The sequence below is a fragment of the Apteryx mantelli genome, chromosome 19 (assembly GCF_036417845.1).
Source record: "Apteryx mantelli isolate bAptMan1 chromosome 19, bAptMan1.hap1, whole genome shotgun sequence".
Classification (NCBI taxonomy): Eukaryota; Metazoa; Chordata; class Aves; order Apterygiformes; family Apterygidae; genus Apteryx; species Apteryx mantelli.
The window spans coordinates 11,216,084-11,238,683 of record NC_089996.1 but is presented as its reverse complement, the minus strand read 5'-3'; the positions used below and the strand labels follow the sequence as shown (position 1 = coordinate 11,238,683).

Below are 22,600 nucleotides of genomic sequence, written 5' to 3'. Positions count from 1 at the left end.
TATCACTCCTACACATTTCTCAGAGCCGATGCAAATAACAGCCTAGCCTGCGGTTTGTTCTCGCAAAGATCCTCTCCTTCCCCATCCAGAGATCCCCGCGTCCTCATTTTGCTAGGATCCAGGCAAAGGTGCATTTCACCAGCCTGCCCCGGGCTGGAGCCCTGTATAGACCTGCCCGGGCTCAGTCCGCCCCGCACGCACCGCAGCCGGAGTACGCGCAGCGCGACCTCTGAGCAGCCGCGCAGCTGCGATGCGCCCCCTCCGCCCGAGGCGGCGGCAGCGGAAAGAAAGAAAGAACGGGAGGCTGCACCCCCGAAACGGAGGGAGAACCGGCTGCTGGAGGCGCCCAAGCGCCCGGACACCGGGGGGGGGCAGCGCGGCCGGGAATCCCCCCTCCCCGCCCGCCCAGGCGCCGCCTCCGCGGCGCAGCGCCCGCCCGCCCCGCGCCCCCCCGCGCCCCTGCGCGCCGCCGTGCTCGGCGCTGCCGCCCGCCGCCGGCTCGCGGCACCCCGCAGCAGAGGCGCCTCCGCGGGGGGGTGGCGGAATAGGCGCAGCTAGGGGAGGGGGCGGGGGGGGAGCCGAGGAGCTATGAGACCTCCTTACACTTAGGGGGGTGGTAGGCGGCTGCGGCGAGCTGCGCGGAGCTTGACCTCGATTTGTTTTGGGGGACTGCAGGCAGGAGTGGCCAATCCGATGAGCTGAAAAAAAAAAAAGGAAAAAAAAGGCAGGAGGAATTTGGGGTAAGTAGGAGCTTGCCCCGAAGCAGAGACGGCTTGTTTAGCCGGGGGGAGGGGCTGGTCGCTGCAGAAGTACGGTGGATTCGGGAATGCAATTAGGCATGCATCGCAATGCAAGTACTTCGCTAACTCTTGGCTGCACCATTTTGCTGCCCTTCCTGCCACCAAACCTGCGAGAAGTTTTTTTTTGTTTTTCCCCTCGTTGTTTAAATAAGTTCTAGATACGATCGCGCCTCAGCACCCTTAGCAAACCGCCCGCTGCTTGCAAACTCTGGACTTCTGCAGTCCGGCTTTTGGGGGGGGGGGGCGGGCGACGAGAGCCTGTTTGATGCCGCACGGCGGCCGGGGCGTTTGCGCGCAGCGAGTGCGGCGGGGCCGGGCGGCGCGGTGCGGTGCGGCGCGGTGCGGCGCGGGGGGCGGCGGCGGCGGCGGCGGGGCCATCCCGGCCGGGGAAGGGCGGCTCGGTGCGCGGGGCAAGGACGACCCCTGCAGTCGCCTGGCGGAAAGCCGGCTCGGCTCGCCGGGGATTGCAGAGAGCCCGGCAGGGCTGGAGAGAGCTGGCTGCTACGTGCTGCGCTCAGCGCCGCGGAGGTGCGGGGCCGCGCGGGGGGCCGGGGCGCTGCGGCGGGTGTTAATCTCCTTCCGCTCGTTTTGCAGCAGCAGCAGCAGCAGCAGCAGCAGAGGAGCCCCCTCCCGCCGCCGCCGCCTCCCCCCGGGCACGCTGGCGCGGCCCCGCTGAGCCGGGCAGAGTTTGGGGTTAACTTGCATCTGGCCGCCCTGGAATAGAGACTCTCCGGACCGGATCGGTTGGGGTTTGTTGTCTATGTCTTGTTGGGAAATCTGGTGGATTTTTTTCTCACTGGTGGAGGAAGAGCCCGGTGCTGGCGGTTGGCTTCGTGGTCTTTTTCGGAGGGCGAAGGAAGGGAAGGGATCTCGCTTGAGCCGTGCAGAGAGAGCGCTCGGACATGTGTTGTCGGCACATCTGGGGAATACAGTCTGCAAGTCCGAAAGGAAATTTGCTGGGATCGTTCAAACTGCGATATTGATCTTTGTTATTTTTTTTCGCCGAGGGATGCACTTGGCATGAGAATCGGAGGATGGAAATTGTTTGGGAGGTGCTTTTCCTTCTGCAAGCGAATTTCATCGTCTGCATTTCAGGTACGCAGCTAGCACAGAAAGGGCGGGCGAAGGGGAGAAATACCGTACCGGGTCTCCAGGCTTCCCTTTAGCAGGGGAGTAAGAGGTACAGGTAAACCCGAATCAAAATAGTAGTTGAAAAATGTATGCATAATGATATTGTGAGTGGGTCGTGACTGACTGTAAGAGCCATCAGTTCCCCCTCCCACCCCACTTTTATTCTAGTACCCGTTTAGTAATTATGATACATTGGTTGCAATAAATAACCACAGGGTACTGATTAAGCAGATGCTTATAATTCCTAATGTACTCTGATTGTGATAATTAATCCCAGCATTGCAGTAATCCCAGCGTTTTGTGGCTCCTAAAGTTCTTAAACTCGGTTGATCTGTGGGTCTTAAAAGGGTTGCGGTTCACTGGATGAGTTGTCATGTTCTGGTGCCACATTTCAGGGACTGCAAAGAGACGAATGACAGCATCCTCTAAAGACCATGCCTCTGCTTTTAAAAGGAGATTTACTGGGGCTGTGCTCTGAAAATGAATTTAAAAAAAAAGCCCCATCCAAAGAACTCCGTGGTGGCTGGGATTCCGGCTTCAGGCTTTTCATTTTAAGGTTGCAAAGATCTCTCTCCCCTCCAGTATGTAGAAGTCAGGTAATTTCACTTGTCACCAGAGTTTGTCCAATTAATGAATAGGCATGGCCGGGTGTCTAGCATAAAGGATTGGAACAATTTATTCTTGGGGAAAACACTCCTTTCTACTGCACAAGCCCTGGCTGCCTTGTTAATTTGTCATGTCAGTCATGCTGGAATAATTACGTTGCAGGAGCAGTAGCGGGGAGGTGGCCAGTTTTCTAGTTTGGGACACTTCAGGAAGCCCCACGGGGATCCAGGCTGCCTGCATCTCCTACCGCTCCACTTCTCTGCAGGCTGCTTCTGCCCTCGCGGAGTTGCATAAGTGTAGAAACGGGAACGCAAGCAGCACCAGGCATGGCTCTGCGGCGGGTGCGAGATCCTGGGGGCTCCTCGGCTCGGGTGCGCTTGGGGAGAGCGAGCTGCTAAGCTCCCTTGGGACCAGGCAGAGCTTGGCCTGAGCCAGCCCCTCAGCACCCAGCTAGCAGCACCTGCAGTGTCTCGTGCTGGCAGTGCCTGCCCCCGCTGCGCTTTCTGCAGCAGTTCCCTACTGATCCACCCTTGCAACCTTTGCACTGGCGACACTTGTACTGACATTTGGGGTGGCAGCATCTACGTCGATTTGCGTTGTCCACACCTGCCCCCAAACTTTTCATATTCCTGAGCTGCTAGTGTTGGTGCCAGCCCACTGAGCGTGTCAGCCCTTCTTTTATCCCCATGAACTGGTACCATCTGCCAGCAGGCACCAGGGTGATGCTGGCAGCACCCCAAGCTGACCTTCCACTCGTGCCCATTGGTACCACCAGAATAATTCATTCTCTTTAGAACAGCAAAACCTGCTGCCTCTTGTCATTTAAATCTCACACTTATCTGTTTAGCTCAGTGTGATATGCCATCTGTCCAGCTCTCTTCAAATTAGGCACTTCTCTAAGTACCACAGTGAGAATGGAAAAATGAAGCCCATTGTTTTCTTGGCTATTCTGACAGTAATATCTTGAGACAGAAAGAAGCTGTCCCATTCTGTTCAGGTCCTTCTGCCATGTATTTAGCTGCCAGTGTTTCCTAATCTTTCCCCCTTCTTTCCTCCTCTTCAGAAATTAGAACCCAGGCGTCTGAAACCGATAGAGGGATCAGTCCTGCAGGGGCTCTCTTGGCTCGCCGTCTCCCTCTAGCACTAAGAACAGCCTGATACCAATCTCCTTTTCTTTTTCTTTTTTTTTTTTTTTAATAAAGCGAATAAGTGAATGGCGGGATGCTTCTGCTGCATGGTTAAAGCTGTGGTTTTAAATAACTTGTTTTAACCACATAGCGGATTTGGTTTCTTTTTTCTTTCTTTCCTCCTAGGGATCTTTATTTTTTCAGGAATTGTTAGTCATCTTGGTAAAAGGGATTTAGATCTGTAGATATCTGACTGGCACTAATGCTTTGTATCTTTTCTCTGTCATCCTTTTTACACTATGTTTTGTAGCATATTATCTAGCTGTGATGTCTGGGTAACAGTTGAAGTATGAGAAGATATAATGAAGCCTGTTAAGGTTTGCTTCAACTTAACACTGAATTCCAGAAATTGCATATTTTTTGCACTTTAGCACTGGTCATTCATTCAACATGTTGCTTAAAAAAAGACACTAATTGAGGCACATTACTGCAGATTACAGAAAAGTGAATTAAGGAATGAAGTAATATTCCTTTTTTTTCTTTTTTGGTAAGTCATTTGTTTCAGCAATGAAGATGCCAGACTCTGCTTTTCTGTGCATGGATCTTTCCTGAACATTAGCAAAGACGTGATTCAGTGTGTATTTAAATCTGTGATGGTCTTCCCACTAATTTCAGTGGGCATTGGATTAGGGCCTTCTTAGGGCTGCTGTTCAAAGGATGATGTCAGTCACTGAATTGAATAGACTATTAACTAGATGCTTATGACTGGATCATCACTGTTAGCAAACTTATTTATTAAAGATGGATTCAATATTATGTTACACCGTCCTTTGCTATGCATCCACATGACATGTTTAAATATAGATTGTACTGATATAGATCTTCATTCACTTATGCTGCATTTCTTGCTGATTGGAATAATGAAGTTCTAACATATAATTGGCTTTTTGGTATATCTTACATGCATGAATTTTTGTGACATGTAATGTTAATTTTGATAACATCTTAAGAGTGCTTAGTATGGAAAGTAATTTCATCTATGAAAAGAGGCATATATAGTTAATAAATTATTTTATACCTAGCATTTTGCATTGGCCAGTTACCTGTGTATATGTTAGATTGCTTGGTTTGGAAGAAATGGTACTGAGATACAGGACTAATTTTTTAATTACTGGCCCATGTGTTTGGAAAATAATTTCTATTTCTTTCTGTGTGAACTTTGTAAACTGAATATTTTTGTCTTCTTGGCATACTGAATGAAGGCTTTTGCTACTTGAAATGGTTGGTTTGAAAGGAGAATCTAGTTTCCTTGTACAAATGCAGATGAGAAATAAGAACAGACTGAAGGACCAAGAAAACAATTTCTGCCCTTCAGAGAGAAATGAAAGCCCTCTTTTTCCTACTAAGTCATGGTGCATATTGAGTTATAGTCTCTGAGGAAAAACAGTCATGATTTATATTATGATTTTAGAAATTTTGTTTCTGTTCATGTTACTACAGCACAGAAGGAACACAGGGAAGTGGAAGTGAAGATGTCCTATAGATAGGATGCTAAAATAAGATCCCTCTGGTTATTGTTTCTTTGACGATGCATATAATCATGACAAGGGGCTTATTGTGTTGTACAGAAAGAGGATTATACTTGTTGGTGTGATGTCCAAAATTTCCTTTCTGGGTAAGAATACCACCAAAAATTAATTAGCATCAATGTTCTCAGCTGTAGATGGGATGTTGTTGATCCCATAATGGCTGCCACATTTGCTTGCATAGACATTTGTATAAGCTGTATGTTATTCTTTTTGTGATTTTAGATATTAGCAATCAATTTCAAGAAAAAAATCAAGATGTTCTTTTCAAACTCTTTCTAGATGCTTCATTTAAATAAGGAAATGCTGCTGCCGTATGCATTCATTGATTAAGAAGGTTTCTACGTACATTTTCTGTTAATCCATCAACAAAATGATTTATAGAACCTGCATATTCAGCATCCTTGTGGCTTCCTATGAATTGATATATTACCTCTTACTGTTTTGGCTTATGGGAACTAATGTGGCTGAGATTCATGGAAGCCCTGCAGAACTCTTAGTATTTGAAAGTACGCTCATCCTTTGCCATTGTCCTCAAGTCATGTAGGGCCATATCCTGCTTATGATGCAACTTCTTTGGTCTATTTGGCTGCACACAGAGGTCATAAATCATGTATCATGAACAACAGTATAAAGAGATAGTGAGGTGGTATCAAGAAACTCATGCATATCAAGGAATTCTTGTGTATTGAAGATGTGATGTAGCATCTCCTGGCATTAAGGACTAGGGTTGTATGTGGAGCATGGCTGCGCTTCATTTTCTGTCTTGCTGCTTCTGCAGTTTCTGAGCTCTTATTACCTGGCATAACACAGAGATGTCCTATAGGAACTCTAAATTATGCCAAAGCTTGAATTAGCTGTTGAATCATGATCTGTAAGGTCTGATAACTCTTCTTCTTCTCTTAACCATTAGTACAATCTGAGGTAATTCAAGCTAGTATAAGTAATCTTGTAGAAAAGAAGAATATGAATGTCCATTAGTAACTATCACTGAATGGTTCATTGTATTTTTGGAAAAAAATGTTGAAATCAAGTTAATTATTCTCAAATAATGTCACAGAAATGGCTTTTTCTGGTAGTTTTGTTAAGTAAGGAATGTAATATCCTAGGGGAAAGAATTATTCATAGCACAGCTGTATCAGAGAAAAGTAATCACTAGGAACATAGGAAGGTAAAACATGTAGCCTGGTGAACTTGGTGACTAAGAGCTTCTGGCAGCCAATCCATTATAGTATTCTTTTTTTTCCTGGTCCCGTCCCTACAGCTTCATGTGTGTGGGCAAACCTTCATGCAAGTATGGAGTTTGTTGATGTTACTGAAAATCCACGTGGACTCAATCCTCCTGCTCACAGTCAAACACAGGATGGAGGCCATATGCTGGATCCAAAGACTCTCAGTTTCTTAGCACTTGAAAGTTTTCTCACTTGAGAGATGTTGCCGCCTTTTCAGAAGGTGTGAAGATGTTTCTGCTCTAAAATTTTATGGAAATAGTCTCGTAGTCTCCTATAAATGTCTACTTTACTTTTTTTTGTGTCCTGTATTTTTCATCATTCTATTTTTATTGGTAGTTTTATAGCTACAGCATGACCAGATAGGCACTAAAGTGACAAAACAACAAACATATTTTTAGCTTACGTAAAGGTAGTAGAAGGGAATATTTATGAATAGTTTTGCTCATATTATGCTGAGGTATTTTCCATCCAATAAACCTAGGGGAAGAAACTCATAATCATCTCTATTGTTTTGCAAATCTCAATGATGAAGATAGCCAATTTTCAAAGAGACTTCTTTGCCTTGTTGTGTTGCCTCGTTGTTAATGCAATTGGACTAGATACCAAACCTCCAAGACTGAATTATTTTTAAAATGACTAAAACTCCAACCAGCCATCCCAATTTAAAAGTATTTTTGAAGTCTTTGAAATGCAACTGATGTTATAGACAAGTTTTGCCCTTCAAATTCCAGGAAGAGTTTCAGTTTAAAACCTACAGCAGCTAGATTTTAAATTCAGCAAGGATTGAAATGACTGTCCCTTTGAATTATGGATATATTCCTTGCATACAAATGAACGAGGAATGCTTGCTTACCATAAAAGGCTGTTTTGCATATCTGTTGCTATTGATCAAAGTACTGCTTTCTTACTTGGCTGAAAGTTGTAATTTAGCTGAGGAGAGAGCTTTTGTTTTCACCATTGCTGATTGTTTATGCCTAAACTTACATGGCAAAGACTGAACTGGATGATTCACCCATCTGTGGTTTAAATGGAAAGTACAAAGTGTTTTTCTGAAAGGAAAGCAGTGAACAGACACTATATATATATACAGCAAGAGAGTATTTTTCTGTTCAGCAAGATAATAACCTGAATAAATTCTCTTTGGTTTTCCCAGAGAAGCCCTGTTTTGCATATTGTGTTGTAACCAAAGTTGTACTTCCCTTTGTTTTCTGCTAATAATCGCTAATGGTTCTACAAGCGTGGTGATGTACAAGCTTAATAGTGTCTTTTGAAACTGGGCTGTTAGCAAAAAACTATATAAAACTGTTTTATCGTAGTCTTACCAGCAGCTCGTGCAGCAGACAAAAGTAGGTGACAGTTAGTTATGAACAACTCTTGGACATATTGTGATAAGTGTTATTTTGCTCTTGTTTTTATCCTAACTATACATCATGTTGGGAGGAATAGAAAATTGGGGATAGAGTTTTAAATGACTTGTTCAGAGTCAACGTTGTATCATGTGACTACATTTCTGTTGTAGCGCCATCAGAAAGTACAAAAGTGCCTGTCAATGCAGTTGAGAATTTCAGTTAGCACACACAATTCTATTGGGATAGATAAATTGAAACAGTAATGATAAATAAATAGGAAATAAATTCTAGAAAAGGATAATATTCTGGCATTCAGGAGAATTTATGGCCCTTACTACTTACAGGTGAAGTCAAATTATAGACTATTTTATTGCTGGCTTGACCATTAATGATTAAAAAGCTGTCAAGTGGCTTTCAGTGGAATTTTCTAAGGATATAACAGCAAGCTATTATTGTCATAAAAACAGAGGACTGAGAAACATTTTAGACCTATGTTCTGCATAGTCTAGTAGCGTCTCTATTGATGTAGGCCAGTAGTGCCTGGGTGCCTCACAGGCAGAGTAAACTTCTTACTTGTCAATAAGGGAAACTTCTTCATGCAGTGCTTAGTGGTTGACATTTGGGGTAGGAAGGCATAAGAAAATGTGTATTTACACCCACTTTAAAAGAACTTGGAACTCTGAGAATATTATAAATGGCTTTTTAGTGTTAATGGGATTTGGGCCTTATTAATTGTAAAAACTTAAAGCCTGACAGTGAGAAAGGCTTTAGACAGCAGGTCTCTGTACTCCTAATGAGTGCGCTGGGGTGCCATGTACAGCTCTATCCAGGATTAGAGCCCTGATATATTTCATTTTCTTTTTATTCTATTCAGCTTGAAAAATTAAAGGAGATCAGTTCTAACATATGTAGAGTACCAAAAGCAATGCTCAGAACTAAACAAAAGAAATGCTGTCATTGTTCGGTATATTTTCCATATGAAAACATTTGATTTGGATTTGTGGACATGTAACACTTATGTTTTTGTAGTAAAATTAATATTAAACTCAAATGCCAGGTTTGTAATGCCTTTTGTAATATTTCTGACAGAAAAATATCAGAGCAGCTGTAATTTACAAATAACTAATTAGAATGTATTTTTAGCAAGATATTAAAATAAGTATAAAGATAGATATTATCCATTATGTACTCTATTCATTTTGACATTCCTTCTTCCTCCCTGTATGATTCATGCTTAACTCGATCAAGCTCCAAATACTGTATATTTGTCATGAGCCTTTTAAGTATGGAACAGATAGAATTGTGCACTGACTGGTCCAAGGTGGCTGTAAAGCACATGCAGAAAAGAGGAAGCTAAGCAGCATTATACTTTTTTCTCTCTAAACGAGTTGACATATATAGCTGCTGGAAATAATTTTTGAGTATGGGGAATGGTAGATGGAGTTAGGGGAAAATACATATTTTGCAAAATCATCTTCATGTCAGTTCTGTGGGTTGTTTCAAATTTAAGTCTTTCCCATTATTAACTACCATAATGCCCTGTTCTGCTTCAAGAATAGCCCTCAGAATAGAGTTTTTCTGTTCTGCCATGGATAGAAGGACCGGCACAGCAGGACTCTTGCAGAATTTGCCTTATTAATGCTAATAGAAAAAGATACTGAGTAATAATATGGAAAGGTCTTTTGCTATGTTTGACTACGGAAAACTGCATCATTTGAAGTGATGTTGGAATGACCATGGCTTCTGGTGAACCCTGCCTGATAGCTGTAATCCCAGGAGCAAGTCAGTTGGGCAACTCAAGGAGTGAGTCAGGAAGGATCACTGCTGCCACCACTAAATTTTGCTTGGCAAGGTGACATACTTGAGCCACTAGAAAGAGCATTATTTTGCATTTGCCATCAGAGAAAAAAACCCTGAATATTACCTTCTCTTCAGGAAGAAGGCAGGACTGAAGATTATTTGCACATGCTGGCAGAAAAGGATAACAACACTATACTATAGTGTCCCCTGAAAATTAAATTTTATTGAGAATAAGCCATTTGTTCATACATGGGTGGAAAGCTATGCCATTTGCAAGTGAGGTTTGTGATTTCCCATATGAGAAGCTGCAGTTATGGAAGGGAAAGGCTACTGTTGCTGGAAATAAAAAGTTTTTGATTGACTCCATGCTGGTCCTAATCCTGCGGGTTGGGAACATCTTGGGCAGCTGTTGGTTTATACACGACTTTTGTCTGAATGCGACTGTGCAATCTGGCTTTTTCCTACAACCCAAGTTATGAATGGGGAAGGCTTTGCATTATGCTCTTAAATCAAAAAGGAAAAACAGTGATGCTTTTCCTTGGTAGATCTCAAAACAGTTTGCAGCGAGTAAGCAGTGTTGGTCGCACTTATGGATGGAGAAACTGAGGTAAAATGGTAAAACTGAGGTAAAAAAATGCTACAGGTCACCCGCCAGTAATCTAAATATTTAACTACAGCCCATTATCACTCTCACTGCTGCCTCGCAGCCCTAAGATTACACTTAAACGTTTTTATGATCATGGTAAGACACCAAAACACCTCATGGAAATGAGGGAGGCCTCAGCCGCTGCCGGAGCCGAAGCCGGAGCCGGAGCTGGGCCTGGAGGGAAGGTGGCGATGGGGCCTGGGGTGAAGCAAGGGGCTCTGCAGCCTTGTCCCCATCCCCGGCCGCCGCTGCCCGTGTCCCGGTCAGCTCTGACTTGGGTCAGGCTGCTGAGGAAAGAGCTGCGAGGAGCCATGTCGGGGCGGCCCCTCCGCGGCCCCTCGCCCACCCTCCCCCCCCAGCCTCGCCATGGCACCGTGCTTCCCCTCACCTCGCTTCGCCGACCGGGCTGCACGAGTAGCCAGAAAATAAAACCATTTTTAAGCCTCCAGAACTTGAAGCCCAGCGGGGCAGCAAGATCGTGGTCGTCTCGTGCTCGTCTCCTGTGGGCCCCGGCTGTTTACCTCAGCGAGGGGCAGCGTCGGCGTGGACGCCGCCTCCCCTGGGGTGAATAATCCCAGAATCGGGCCTGGTCCTCTCAGAAACTGGATCCCTCCTATCTCTTCCTGGCTGTTACAAGGTGTTTTTTTCTCTTCATAGTAATAGCAGTGACGTTTTTCTGGGGTATTTTTGTGGTATACTGAAGAACTACGTCAAGTACTGTTTAACTTAAATTGTTTTGTTTGAGAGCCATGACTTAATGTGCTAGTAAGGTAGAATTCAGACCTATGCGAGGTTCCTCCATAAACATATGCTATTTAAGTTATTTAAATTCTGCTTAAATTATTCACTTTCATTCAGTTGATTTCTTCATATTTTTACTGTGACTGTGAGTAAAGAACGATTCCTCTGAGCGCGGCACCTAAGCGCATGCCTCGCGTTTTACGTCCACTTTGCGCTGGTGTAGGTGACAACTTAAAGTTAAGGGCACCAGAGATTCTGGCCTTAAATTCTATCTTTTGGAGTTGTTTTCTCAGCAGAGCAACAGGTTCCTTTACTTACTGTTGCAATTATGGGATATGGTGCGGACACATATGTGAATTTATTTTGTGGGGTGAAATCCTGGCCCCGGGGGATTTTGCCTGTGATGTCTGTAACTCCCACTTTTTATTTTCCAGTATATTCACCTGGCTTCACCATTTGAATATATGTATTTTTAACATTCATACTTCATAAGCGGTATCTTATTATTTTAGTTTGTTTTTGTCCCTGCTGGAAAACAAAGTAATCTGCAAGGACTCCGCAGTCTCCTGTAGTTTGCCCAGATGCTCCTGAGGGTACCGTGTGGCAGTTAGTAATTGCAAGTGGGATATAAAGTTATCTGCAGATGCATAATTTCTATCTTCACTACCCCCCCGGCACTGTCTCCAAGTTGTTAATGATTCGTCTTTGCCAGTCTGTAATTGTGCCTTTGCCCTAGAGTCACAGGTATTTAACTCATGGTGGAATAGGATGCAAAATAGAGCAATAAATAACATGATTTATTTTCAATAGGTAGCATAAGTATGTTTTGATACTTGTGAGCTAAAAACATAGCCATCCTCTTTAGGTTTTATTGTGATTCACACAGATTCAAGAGAATGCAGAACTTAAAGACTTGCTTAAGTGTTTGCTGTATCTGAATCTTAGTATGTAATTGTATAAAACAATACAGATATGTATGTAGACGGATGTAGATTAAGGATGTGCTTCAGTGCTTTGCTGAAGGAAGGACTAGCACTGGTATAATACATGAATAATTCAAAATCTTTGGGAGTGCCCAGCTGAGATGAGTGGAAATTTTTATAATCTCTGATTAAATTATGCAATTGTGTAGAAAATGTGGTCTAAGTAAAATCATGTAAATTCTTGGTGTGGTAAAGCGACGATACAGACTATTCTAGTAAGAATAGAACAGCAAGAGAAAGTGTGCAATCAAAATTAAAATAATTTAGGTTGTAATTTGTTATTCTGACTTTATGGATGCCATGAATGAAATAGGCACCATTTTTCTCCATAGTAAACAGCTTTCCTCTAGACTACAGAAAACAAAAACAAAAAAGTAGGAGGTGTAATACCGAGACCTGACTGATTACCCACAACAATGGGAATTCATACGTGAATTTGTTTCACGTTTTTTTCTTCCAGCACAAACTGTACAGATAAAATTTAAAGCGATACCAGCTACTGAGTAACCTGCAAAACTTATTTTGGTGAAACCTCAAGTCCCTAAGTAACCAGGGCTCTCAAGGGGTGAGTAGATGGTGCCCTGTGTAGGGAGCGGGGCTGCCGGCCGGCGCTGCGTGAGCGTGGTGGGCCGGCTGTGCAGCAGTGCTGCGGGACACGGAGGGCCTGCTCGACCCGGCACTGCCAATAGTTGCGCTTGGGGAAACCTCATGCCAGTTTTGGGCTAGCAGCTGGCACAGTCTAGATCGCATAAGCATGGTTTAGTGAGACTCAGGTAAATTTTGCTCTTAACTCTTCCTTTTTTATTCTTTGTGTAACTTGGATTTTCTGTCCCTATGTTTTCATGTTTTAAAATACTTTTTTACCTCATGGTGACAAAGGAGTGTATCTGACAAGGTAGTCAGCATCCTTCTTTAAATGCTCCTGAAAAAAGAACCTGTGACTCAGATTTCAGAACAGAGCAAATAACAGTTGAATGTAAATCCTTTTTGAAAGGTCTCCCTTTCAATAGCTGCTTAACTAAAGTCCAGGTAATTACTCTGGATGACCAAAAGGTGAAGTATGTCTTGTTCACATGATATCATCACATCATCATCTGATGAATAATTTTGTGTCCTCTGTCTGCACCCCGTGATAGTATGGGTGAGTATGGGTGGACTTTGCACAGTTGAAATAGAGATTCCTTTCTTTCCACTGGTCCCCTGAAAATTGATTCTAGCCATTGAATCGTCCAGAACTTAATATCTTTACAATGGAGTGTTCTTATATATAAAAAAGGCCAAAGAAATTAAAAATCCTTCCCTTCCTCATGATAATTAAAGGGGCATAAAACAGTGCACATAACATACTACTACATTTAAAACAAATTCTAAGTATTTTCAGTATAACTTTCACTCATATTATATAAACTGTACAGAAATAATTTCCTGGCATTTGCTTGGAATGACACTCATCAATTCCTACACATTTATTTAAAATCTCATGTAGACACAAAAAATAATTTATTTTACATAAATGTGTTTTGGATATTTTGCCAGGGCAAAAACTAAGCTTTGTTGACTGAAATAAAGTGCAAAATAAAATCTTCAAAGCAGTTCTTAGTTCATAGAGATAGTTGAAACTATGTAGTGGAATTACTCTGCCAAGAATTGTTGGCATTGAGTTTAGCTAAGTATTAAGCAGAGGTCTCTTGGTAAATAGTCCCTTAAAAAACATGGTGTGACCTCTGCTGCTGGGATTCAGGTATGTGAAAACCATGCTTAGAAGCTTTACTAGTCATGTGGGTAGAATGATTTTCAATCACTTTGGTCATCGCTGAATTAAAATTGAGGCTGCAGAGATTAATGGTCTGTTGTTACTAATCCACTAAACCCCTGTTCCTAGATCTTTTAAATTGACTGAACCTATAGATTGTTAAGTTACAGAGAGAGATGGATTTGTAATGTTTTTAACTATCTTTCTTGATGTTCAGTGTTGGCAGTGTCCTGTTATTTATAGCTCTTTGTGACAGTGGTTTCTGTGCTATTTTTGAATATTCTTGAATGCAAGTGAACTTCATTTTTGTACTTTTTCTATTTATACTATTCTATAGCCACAGGAAAAGGGTGTATCATTTTAAACCAATGTGGAAGAAGAAGGGTTTGCTGTGTTCAGACATGAGCTGGTATTAGTACTGGCTTAGATGAGAATGATAAAAACAAGATTAATTGATTAATTAATTAATTTCTATTTTCTTGATACAAATGTTGGTCACTATTTCTAATCATCAAAACAGCCACTATCTGCTTTCTGCCTCTCTGCCAGTAACAATGGTGGTTATCCCCCTGAGTGGTTTTCCTTGACATTTGAAGATATGGCCAAAAGCAAAATAGCTGTTCCAGGTTTTGGGAAATTATGTATTTTGAATTAGTACAGTATTTAGAGTATCAGGGCTCAGGACTGTTTGCAGTACTCTAACATGATTAGACCTCCATACTTAATTTCTGTGCACATGTAAGAAATTTTCCGCAGATGAAAAGCAGTATTCAAAAAACAAAGGAAATAAATGAGGAAACCATTCATCTATCTACTGAGACGAGGAAACTTAGGGCACAAACAAAGCAGTGGATTGAAATTCAGTAGGGATCTATAAACAAAGATGCATTAAGAGAATTTTACTAGGTCAGTAAGATAAGGAGGAGACTGGAGCTAGGAGAGGGAATAGCATATTGGAGAAATCAGACTCTTTGATTGTGGCTCGGAGAGTTCTGGGAGCATTTAATCTGACTGCATAGATTAGGCAAGTAGAGTGATGGAGCCCTCAGGTATGCTTTTTGGGTGCTATTTACTACATCTGTGCTTAAGGTTGCAAATGGGAATTTTTGGTTTTCTGCTCTTGGCAATTTTGTAAAATACTCCATTCTAAAAGTGTAATTAAAAAAAAGAAAAGCTTGATTTTGGGTTATAGAGGAGTGTAAATTATATTCCTTTAAAAAGGGTGTTTTTTGATGAAAAGAGTTGAGTACCTGGTTGCTGCCAGATCGGTGTAGACATCTGCAATGTTGAGGAATATAGAAAAAGAAATTGGCTTTGATGGGATAAATAATGACAACAACCCAGCTTTAAACAACTAGGTTCTCATGTTTTTTTAAAGCGCAATGTGGTTAAAAATGTCTTTAAGAGAAACCATGCATAAATTATCATCTAATTATGTCTTTGTGATCTTGGTGATACTTTGAATATATTTTTGATTCTTATCCTTATAGGCTGAAAACAGGCAGAAAATTTTTGCATTCACTACAGAATATGTGGAAAAGTTGTAGGAAAGTTTGCTTTTGCACTCTAACTACAGCTGCAGTAATCTGCTTGGCAAAGTGAAATAATCTTAGTTGTGTGTATTAATAACCCATTTAAATCATTAAAGAAAATGTATTTCTGATTTGAAGGATCAGTATTTCATAAAATCTTATGTTTATTTACTTACTACAAATACATACAACAGGTATATAATAGCATACAGCAAGGTGACATGTTTTAATCTTATAATTGACTTACAGTTCTGTCAGGGAGTTTTAGTGACTTAAATAAACCTTTTATTTCTTGCAACCATCTCTGTTTCTCAACCCTGGTAACTTGGCTTAATCTTTGCCTTCTGGTTATCTCAGTAATAGTATGTCTTGATTAAGGAATACAAAGAGTTTTTACATCTGTTCTTGTCACAAAGCTGTGCAGGGTAAACTAAGCCAAAGATAATTCATCATGCAAACTATGGACCTTCAGTTATTTCTTTCCCTACAGGTTTAATAGTGTGTTCAAAGAAAACTGGGACTGTGGAAAAAAACCAAAGCATTTAAATAGATTTTTGACAATTTCTCAAAACTCTCCTAGGGAAGAGAAAATATTAATGTAAGACTGAAATGTATATATATGACTGAAAAAGGTGAGTTCTTGCCCTAAGAAGTTGTTACACTGCCAGCTATTAGGAAATGCAGTCCTTACCCTCTAGGAAACCAGAGGTCACTACCTAAAGGAAAACAACAGTTTTACTTATTGAGGCGGATAGATCAATGAGAATAGTTATGGTGAGAATGAATGAAAAAGGGACCTCTTAAAACAGAAATACCAGATACCAGCTACGCGTGGGAACTGTGCTCAGGCCATGTACAATGGAAGACTAATTTGTGAGAAGTAGGCACTAATTAGGCTCTCAACATAGGGGAGTTTAGTAATGTTTGCAACTTCATAGACAGCCTTGGAAGCTTCAGGCACATGTTGCATGTGATGATGCTTTTATGACAGTATTTTCCAAAAGTAAAAGATGTGTTTTGAGGGAGCATAGATTGGTAGAATTTGAAGTGATTCAATATGCAATGGATGAGAGTTTCACCTGAGGTTGAAATCTCATCATATGAAGTAGATACATGAAATAGATGAGATATTTCATGTTCTAATTTCAATATGAAAGAGATGAGAGCAGGTTTGCAGACAGACACCTGACAGACTTATGGACATGGACAGTGAAATGCTAGATGTTTAAGAGCCACACTCCTAAAAGCTTATATGCCTGTTGCTTTAGGTGGGGAGTTTCAGGTACTCTTTTTTGGATTTAAATGCCTAAATTCCACCTGAGTCCTAATTGCTTTTTAGGTCTGGGCCTAAATTACTGGTCCAAAGTAGGGCAGAGAACAGTATCCTGATCTTTGGCTAACCACTGAACAGTTCTTCCTCCCTAAGCATGTTCACATTACAAACAAATGGGGCATTTCACAGAATCACAGAATGGTTGAGGTTGGAAGGGACCTCTGGAGATCATCTAGTCCAACCCCCCTGCTCAAGCAGGGTCACCTAGAGCACGTTGCACAGGATTGCGTCCAGGCAGGTTTTGAATATCTCCAGAGAAGGAGATATTGTTGAATGGAGAGATACCAGTAGTTCCTCTGGCTCTCTGTTACGTGTTTATGACTATCTACTGAATGGTTTTGTTGGATTAAGTTGAATTGCTGTAGTTAGTAGCTGAAGATGTATTGTGCTGTCAGCCTTAGCTTTCTCTCCCTTTAGGGACCAGGGGCTTGACTGTCCACTATCTAGCATCCAAAGTAGTTATTTACAACCACATTGAGTGAGAAATACTACTCTGTTAAAATGATAGCAGTTTTTATCCACTTGGCATGATTGTAAAATAACAAGGGGCCAGATCCTGTACTTAAGTAAATCAGCATGACTCAAAAGATCTGTTCTAATTTCTAACAGTAGGGAGCTAGTCCAAAGCATGTGTACTGCAAGATCAGGTCCTGGGATGTGTCATTTTGGTGAACTTGGCTTTTGATCAGAAGTAGTATGCCCACTGGCCCTGTTAGGCCAAATGTTTATACCACTGTTCTAATCCTGATTTAAGACTGACTTAAATATTTTAGCAGTTGCCAAATAAACATGTAGTCTGCTCATTTTTTAAATTTGTTTTTACAGTTATCATACAAAGAGAACCCTATTATTGATGGTCCAGTTTTTTAAAGCTTCTGCCATCTCTTGCACTCTTGGTATTGTTGTTTTTTTCTCAGTTGCTCTTAAAGGCAATATTAGCAGATGGTATGCATTGCTCATTAAATCTGCATCTACACCTCTCCAAGGACTGCAAAGATGTTGGGAAACAGACCATGTTACTGCAGTGAGTGCCTGGAAGCTTGAAACTTACTGTGCTGTTCATGAGCTGTTTTCAATATCAGTGTTTTTCAAGTGCTGTAGCAGTAGAGTTACAAATACGCTGGTAGATTATTTCTAATTTGGCAAAGCCTAGGTACATGCCACTTTCTCATGGACTGGGTGAGATGTCCATGTTCCTTTCACACTTGCCATACTTGCTCTTTGGTAGTGATGCAGGAGACAGCCCTTCCTTTCTATACAAATTTGGGTCTTAATGCCAGATGTTAAAACTGGACATCTGTAACACTTATTTTCCCACTTCCATTTACATGTGTCACCAGAGTTACATTTGCTTTTCCTTGAGATCACTTCCTCTGTGATGTTTTGCTCTTCTTTTTGTCCTGTCTACAGCCATGATACTCTTTAAGTAGATTAGATATATAGATGTTACTTTTAGGCATTCTGAACTGAATGTGTTTTTGTCAGAAGAGGCAGTGGTTTGCTGTGTGAGTCGAAAGGGCATTGTGCCAGTGTGGAATTCATGTTCAGTATGTTTCAAATTGGTGGTGAGAGATGCAGAAATCCAACTAGCAGATAAGAAATCTCATTTCAGCTGCTCTGTTACTCTGATTTGGAACTGATGGGATCTGACTAGCAATCCCAACACATCAATATACCCAGAAATAGGGTGCTCCCATCTTGTTTCGCTTAAGCTTTTCTTGTCTTTAGTAAGTGTTGGATCAGAAAGGTTAAGTTGTTGTTGATTTCATGGTTCATGGAATGTTAGGATTTAGTTCACATTTCTTTTATAGTTGACCTATGTTAGGGATAAGGAAGCTAAAATGGGGATGGTACATTAAGTGGAAATATCTGCTCCTACCATTTCTAGAGAAAAAAGTATTTCAACCCTTCTGTGTTTTAGCTGGTCCAGGTGGGTACAATGAGTAAAGGGCTACAAAAGCCATATGGGCAGTCTTGAGTTGAAATGAACCTGGTTTATATTGATTTAGCTTCTTAATTGGGAAGAGGTTTAAAGTGAACCTAGTAAACCTGGTTTAAATTTGTCTGGTACACTTTGTGAGTATAGACAAGAAGACTGCCTGCCTTACATGCATATTTTGTCCTTGTGATTTACAAGAAGCAAATGCTATACTCCCGGAGATTTGCAAAATGAAGAGTCCATCTAAAGTGGCATCAGCAAAATGAGAGATTCTTTAAATTCCCAGCTTAACAAAGTAAAATGTAACACAATCATATGAGTGGGACAAAATGCTGCATTATGTACAGTTAACAGAAGTGCTACCAGTAAGTAAGAAGATAAGTCGTTCTGCTAATTATCACTGTGCCAGTGATGCTATGTATGTCAGTAGCAAAGTCAAGTCTGTTGGACTCTTGAATAATATTGCTGAATGTTACAATGATGGGTGCTGTACAGGAGGTTGAATACTGCTTTTCTTCTGAGTGGAATAGTAAACTCCTGCCTTATGAGTTGCTGGATACTTGGAGTATAGGTGCCCTGTCTGGTTTAAAGCTTTGTAATGTAAAAGATAAGAGAGCTTATTTACCAATGTTTACTAAAGAAATTTTCAATTCTCACTTTAAATACAATTTCCTTTCTTGTTATGCAAGAGTGAAAGTGGCAAAAATTTCTATTTTTCTATCTATACGATACCTTATGAGCAAATGAAGTCAATAAGCAAATCATGATACATTACTTTCTCTAAAAATTCCAAAATTCCAACCTATTTTTAAACAGCAATTTAATTCAAGTGTTTTAAAATCCTTACAAATACTGTAAACCAGCAATAACTGTCTAACTATGCATGAGCCATCTTCACTAGATCTCCAAGATTGCTGTGCAAGTGCCTTCTTCATTCCCTCTCTGTCCCCCTTACATTACAACATTCCTGTTGAAAGCATTCTTTTACAGAGTGAAGCTTTCTTTCTAAATATTGAGAACTGAATACTGCTACTTAGCAGCAATTTTCATGTAGGACAGGAAAACACTTTTGATAGAGTGATCAGTCTTTCACTTTCTGCTGACTTTATGTTATCTTGAAAGTTGGTATTGTCAGAGTTGGATGAGATACTGGGACTTAGTCATGCAGGTGAATGAAACAGCAGATCAGATCCTGACCTCACATAGGTGCAAGGCTATAGTAAATTTACCGGAGTCACAGATTTTAAAGCGGTGCAAATCAGAACCAAAGCTGCTTCACTGAGCAACTGTCTGAAAGGTTGAAGCTGTGCTTAATTCTGCCAGGAGTCTTGTTTCTGTTCCCATTAAAATTGCTGAATGTTTTGCTGCTAACTTTCACTGAACCAAAATTGAACTGCAGGGACAACAAGTGACTTTTACCTAAGATATTTCAAAGCTTAGGCAGCATGAGGTCATGCACTTGCCTTCTTAAGCATAATTTTCTTCTCCTCTTCACCCACTGTCATCTCTCACACTCATTCTTTGGTACTTAGTCAGCTGAGAAAAAGGACAGGAGTAGGCCAGTGTGGAGGAGAAAGAACATTTGGTTGTGACGGGTGGAATAAGACAAGAACAGAGGGACAGATGAAAAGAGGAGGATATCGACCAAAAGGGAGAATGCTGGCAATGTAAGATTGCTCTGAGATGGGTGTTTCATAGTGCACTTTGCCAGAAACAAATGAGAAATAGCATTTATGATAGTCCACTTTCCTAATTCCTTTTGGTTCTGATCCTAAATATATAGGAATCTGGCTGGTGGCTTCCATCGGAACAAGACAGAATCTTCTTGTCTGAACTGTTAGAGGTAGAAATATGGAGAGCTCGACTCTTCAGTTATCAAATCTTGATTTTGTTTTAAAGCTTTTAACTTAGAGCAGAGAAATTGTCAGAATCCTTGAAAGACAAAATTGTTAATAACTTAAATGCTCTAAAGCTCTTCACTGTGGAACTATTGACCTTTGAGGAGTCTGACTGCTAACTGAGATTATTTCATTAGTATTTGCACATTGACTTCCTGCCAAAAAGTCAATCTGCTTTTCCTTTGCATGGTTTTGTTATTTTGAAAGTCTTCAGCTGTGGAATAAAGTCCGCTATGTAACAAGGAGCAAGTATAATTGGAAGCTTTCCAGCAAAAGCCTTCCCAGGTTGAACTCTGGTGATGTTGAAACATAACAACTGTTTTATGTGGCCTCCTTTCCCTTGTGCCTTACCTAACAGAGCAGTTCCTGAAAGAAGGGCGACAGTTAGTTGTAGTTCCTACTACCCCGAGAAAATGTTCCATTTGTTATTTACAAGATGGAGTTTATACATCATTTGAACTTGGGACTTGGGCTTTGGTTTTTTTTCTTAATCAAGCTAAAAACAGTTTTAAAAAAATGTTTACGATGAGCTTAGTGATCTCTCTAATAGAGTTGATTAGTTATGATGTAAATGGCAGTATGGATCTCTTGTATCATATTTAAGTGCTTAGCACTTCTGCATTGTTGAACTCACTTATCCAAACTATCTAAAACCACATGTAAATAACACAATGGAAAATAACAGAATGAAAGGCTGTGTCAGAAATGGCTGGCTGAAGAGCAGATCAGCAGTCAGCAGGCCACCAGGAAAATGTCAATTCCCATCTAATGCAGGATAAAAAAGGATGAAAACAGATGTACACTATCTCTGCTTTTTCTCCTCTTCCCCTGTTCCCTCCCCAAAAGGAGAAGAAGGTCAGAATGTCATCTGAAATAGCTGGATGGAGCTAGCACCATTCTACAGGCAGGTAAAGATGCCTGAACTATGAACATTCTATTTATTGAGCCTACAGGGCTGAGATCTAATTTTTTATGAAGGACAGGAACTGATGAGCCTGTAAAATACTTAGGGCCTGAAGGATGAAGGTCTGTTTTGCACCTTAGACTTTGAGTTCTATCCTTTGGTCTATTGGCAAGGCCCACATTTCACAAGACTAAAGTCATTCTCATGTTCCAGTCCACTGGAGTGAACAAACAGCTACATTCTGCGAATGTTGCAGATCCTGGATCATTTTCAAGGAGAGCTGGGCTAGAAGTATAGGAAGGTAGCCTAGCCTGCCTCCTGCAACAGGGCACGTGTGACTGAAGGTGATCATCTAGCGCCTGGCAGTATGGAAATCTGCTCCATGTTGGAGCTTCTGGGGGATCTGATTTTTGAAGCTGATCTGATCTGCTATTGTTCTTATCTTCATATAAAGCACATGCACATCTATTATGGTTGCAAATATTATGCATACACGTACACAGACATATACCACATCACACATGTATTTGTATATAGAAATGTGATAAAAACAGAGTCAGCATATGAGAGAAACAGATTTTCTTGATAAGCTTTAAATAAAAAGTGTGCATCTTTGTAAATGAAGTGCTTTAGGCTGGATTTTGGTATTTGTTATAACTGGGACTGGCTGGCTGGGTGCAGACAGCTGTACTAGGTGCTGGGGTGGGAGGACAAGAAGACAGTTGGTGTGGAGGAGACTGCGACTGAATGAGGTGCTGTGGAATGAGGGAGGGAGAAAGAGAGAGAGAGGAAAAAATTGGGTCTGAGAGCCAGTTAGATAGGAGAAGAAGAGGAAAGACCCAACCTTGTAAATCACTTGGGTAGATAAAAAGTGATGCCATTTGGCAGAATTTTTTTTAGTTGTATTAAAAATAAAGGTGGGGGAGAAAAATGAGGAATTTATATAAACAATCTAAAGTTATCTTAACATTTAGAAATTATGAAATAACAGAAGTGTAGTTGCCTGTGCAAGGTTGTGTGGGAAAAGACACTAATTTAGCACTTTCTCATTTAATTGCAGAGGTTGTGGCACATGCAGTGAATAAAGGAGTGGACTGTAGGAAGAGGAAAAGCTAGTCACATAGGAATTTACGGCTTCTCTAGAGAACAGAATTTTATCCCTGCCTCTGCCGGAATTTGTGTTGCTAGGCAGTTCGCTTTAATCAGACTTTTCAAGGGTGGTCACTAATTATATGTTTCT

General features: G+C 41.1%; 1 protein-coding gene across 5 annotated transcripts in view; it reads left to right on the top strand.

Moving 5' to 3' along the window:
- Window positions 1–573: 573 nt before the first annotated feature.
- The window catches only part of CA10 (carbonic anhydrase 10), a 212,066-nt gene continuing 190,039 nt past the window's right edge, over window positions 574–22,600 (top strand). For 2 of the 5 annotated variants that reach the window (XM_067308147.1, XM_067308145.1), the window contains exons 1-3: window positions 574–740; window positions 1,395–1,549; window positions 1,808–1,895. In XM_067308147.1, the coding sequence (XP_067164248.1) occupies window positions 1,821–1,895 (75 nt within the window). In that variant the 5' untranslated portion in view covers window positions 574–740; window positions 1,395–1,549; window positions 1,808–1,820. Of the gene's footprint in view, window positions 741–1,105; window positions 1,125–1,394; window positions 1,896–22,600 lie in introns of those variants that run through there. The other 3 variants (XM_067308146.1, XM_067308143.1, XM_067308144.1) reach the window with 2 other exon arrangements.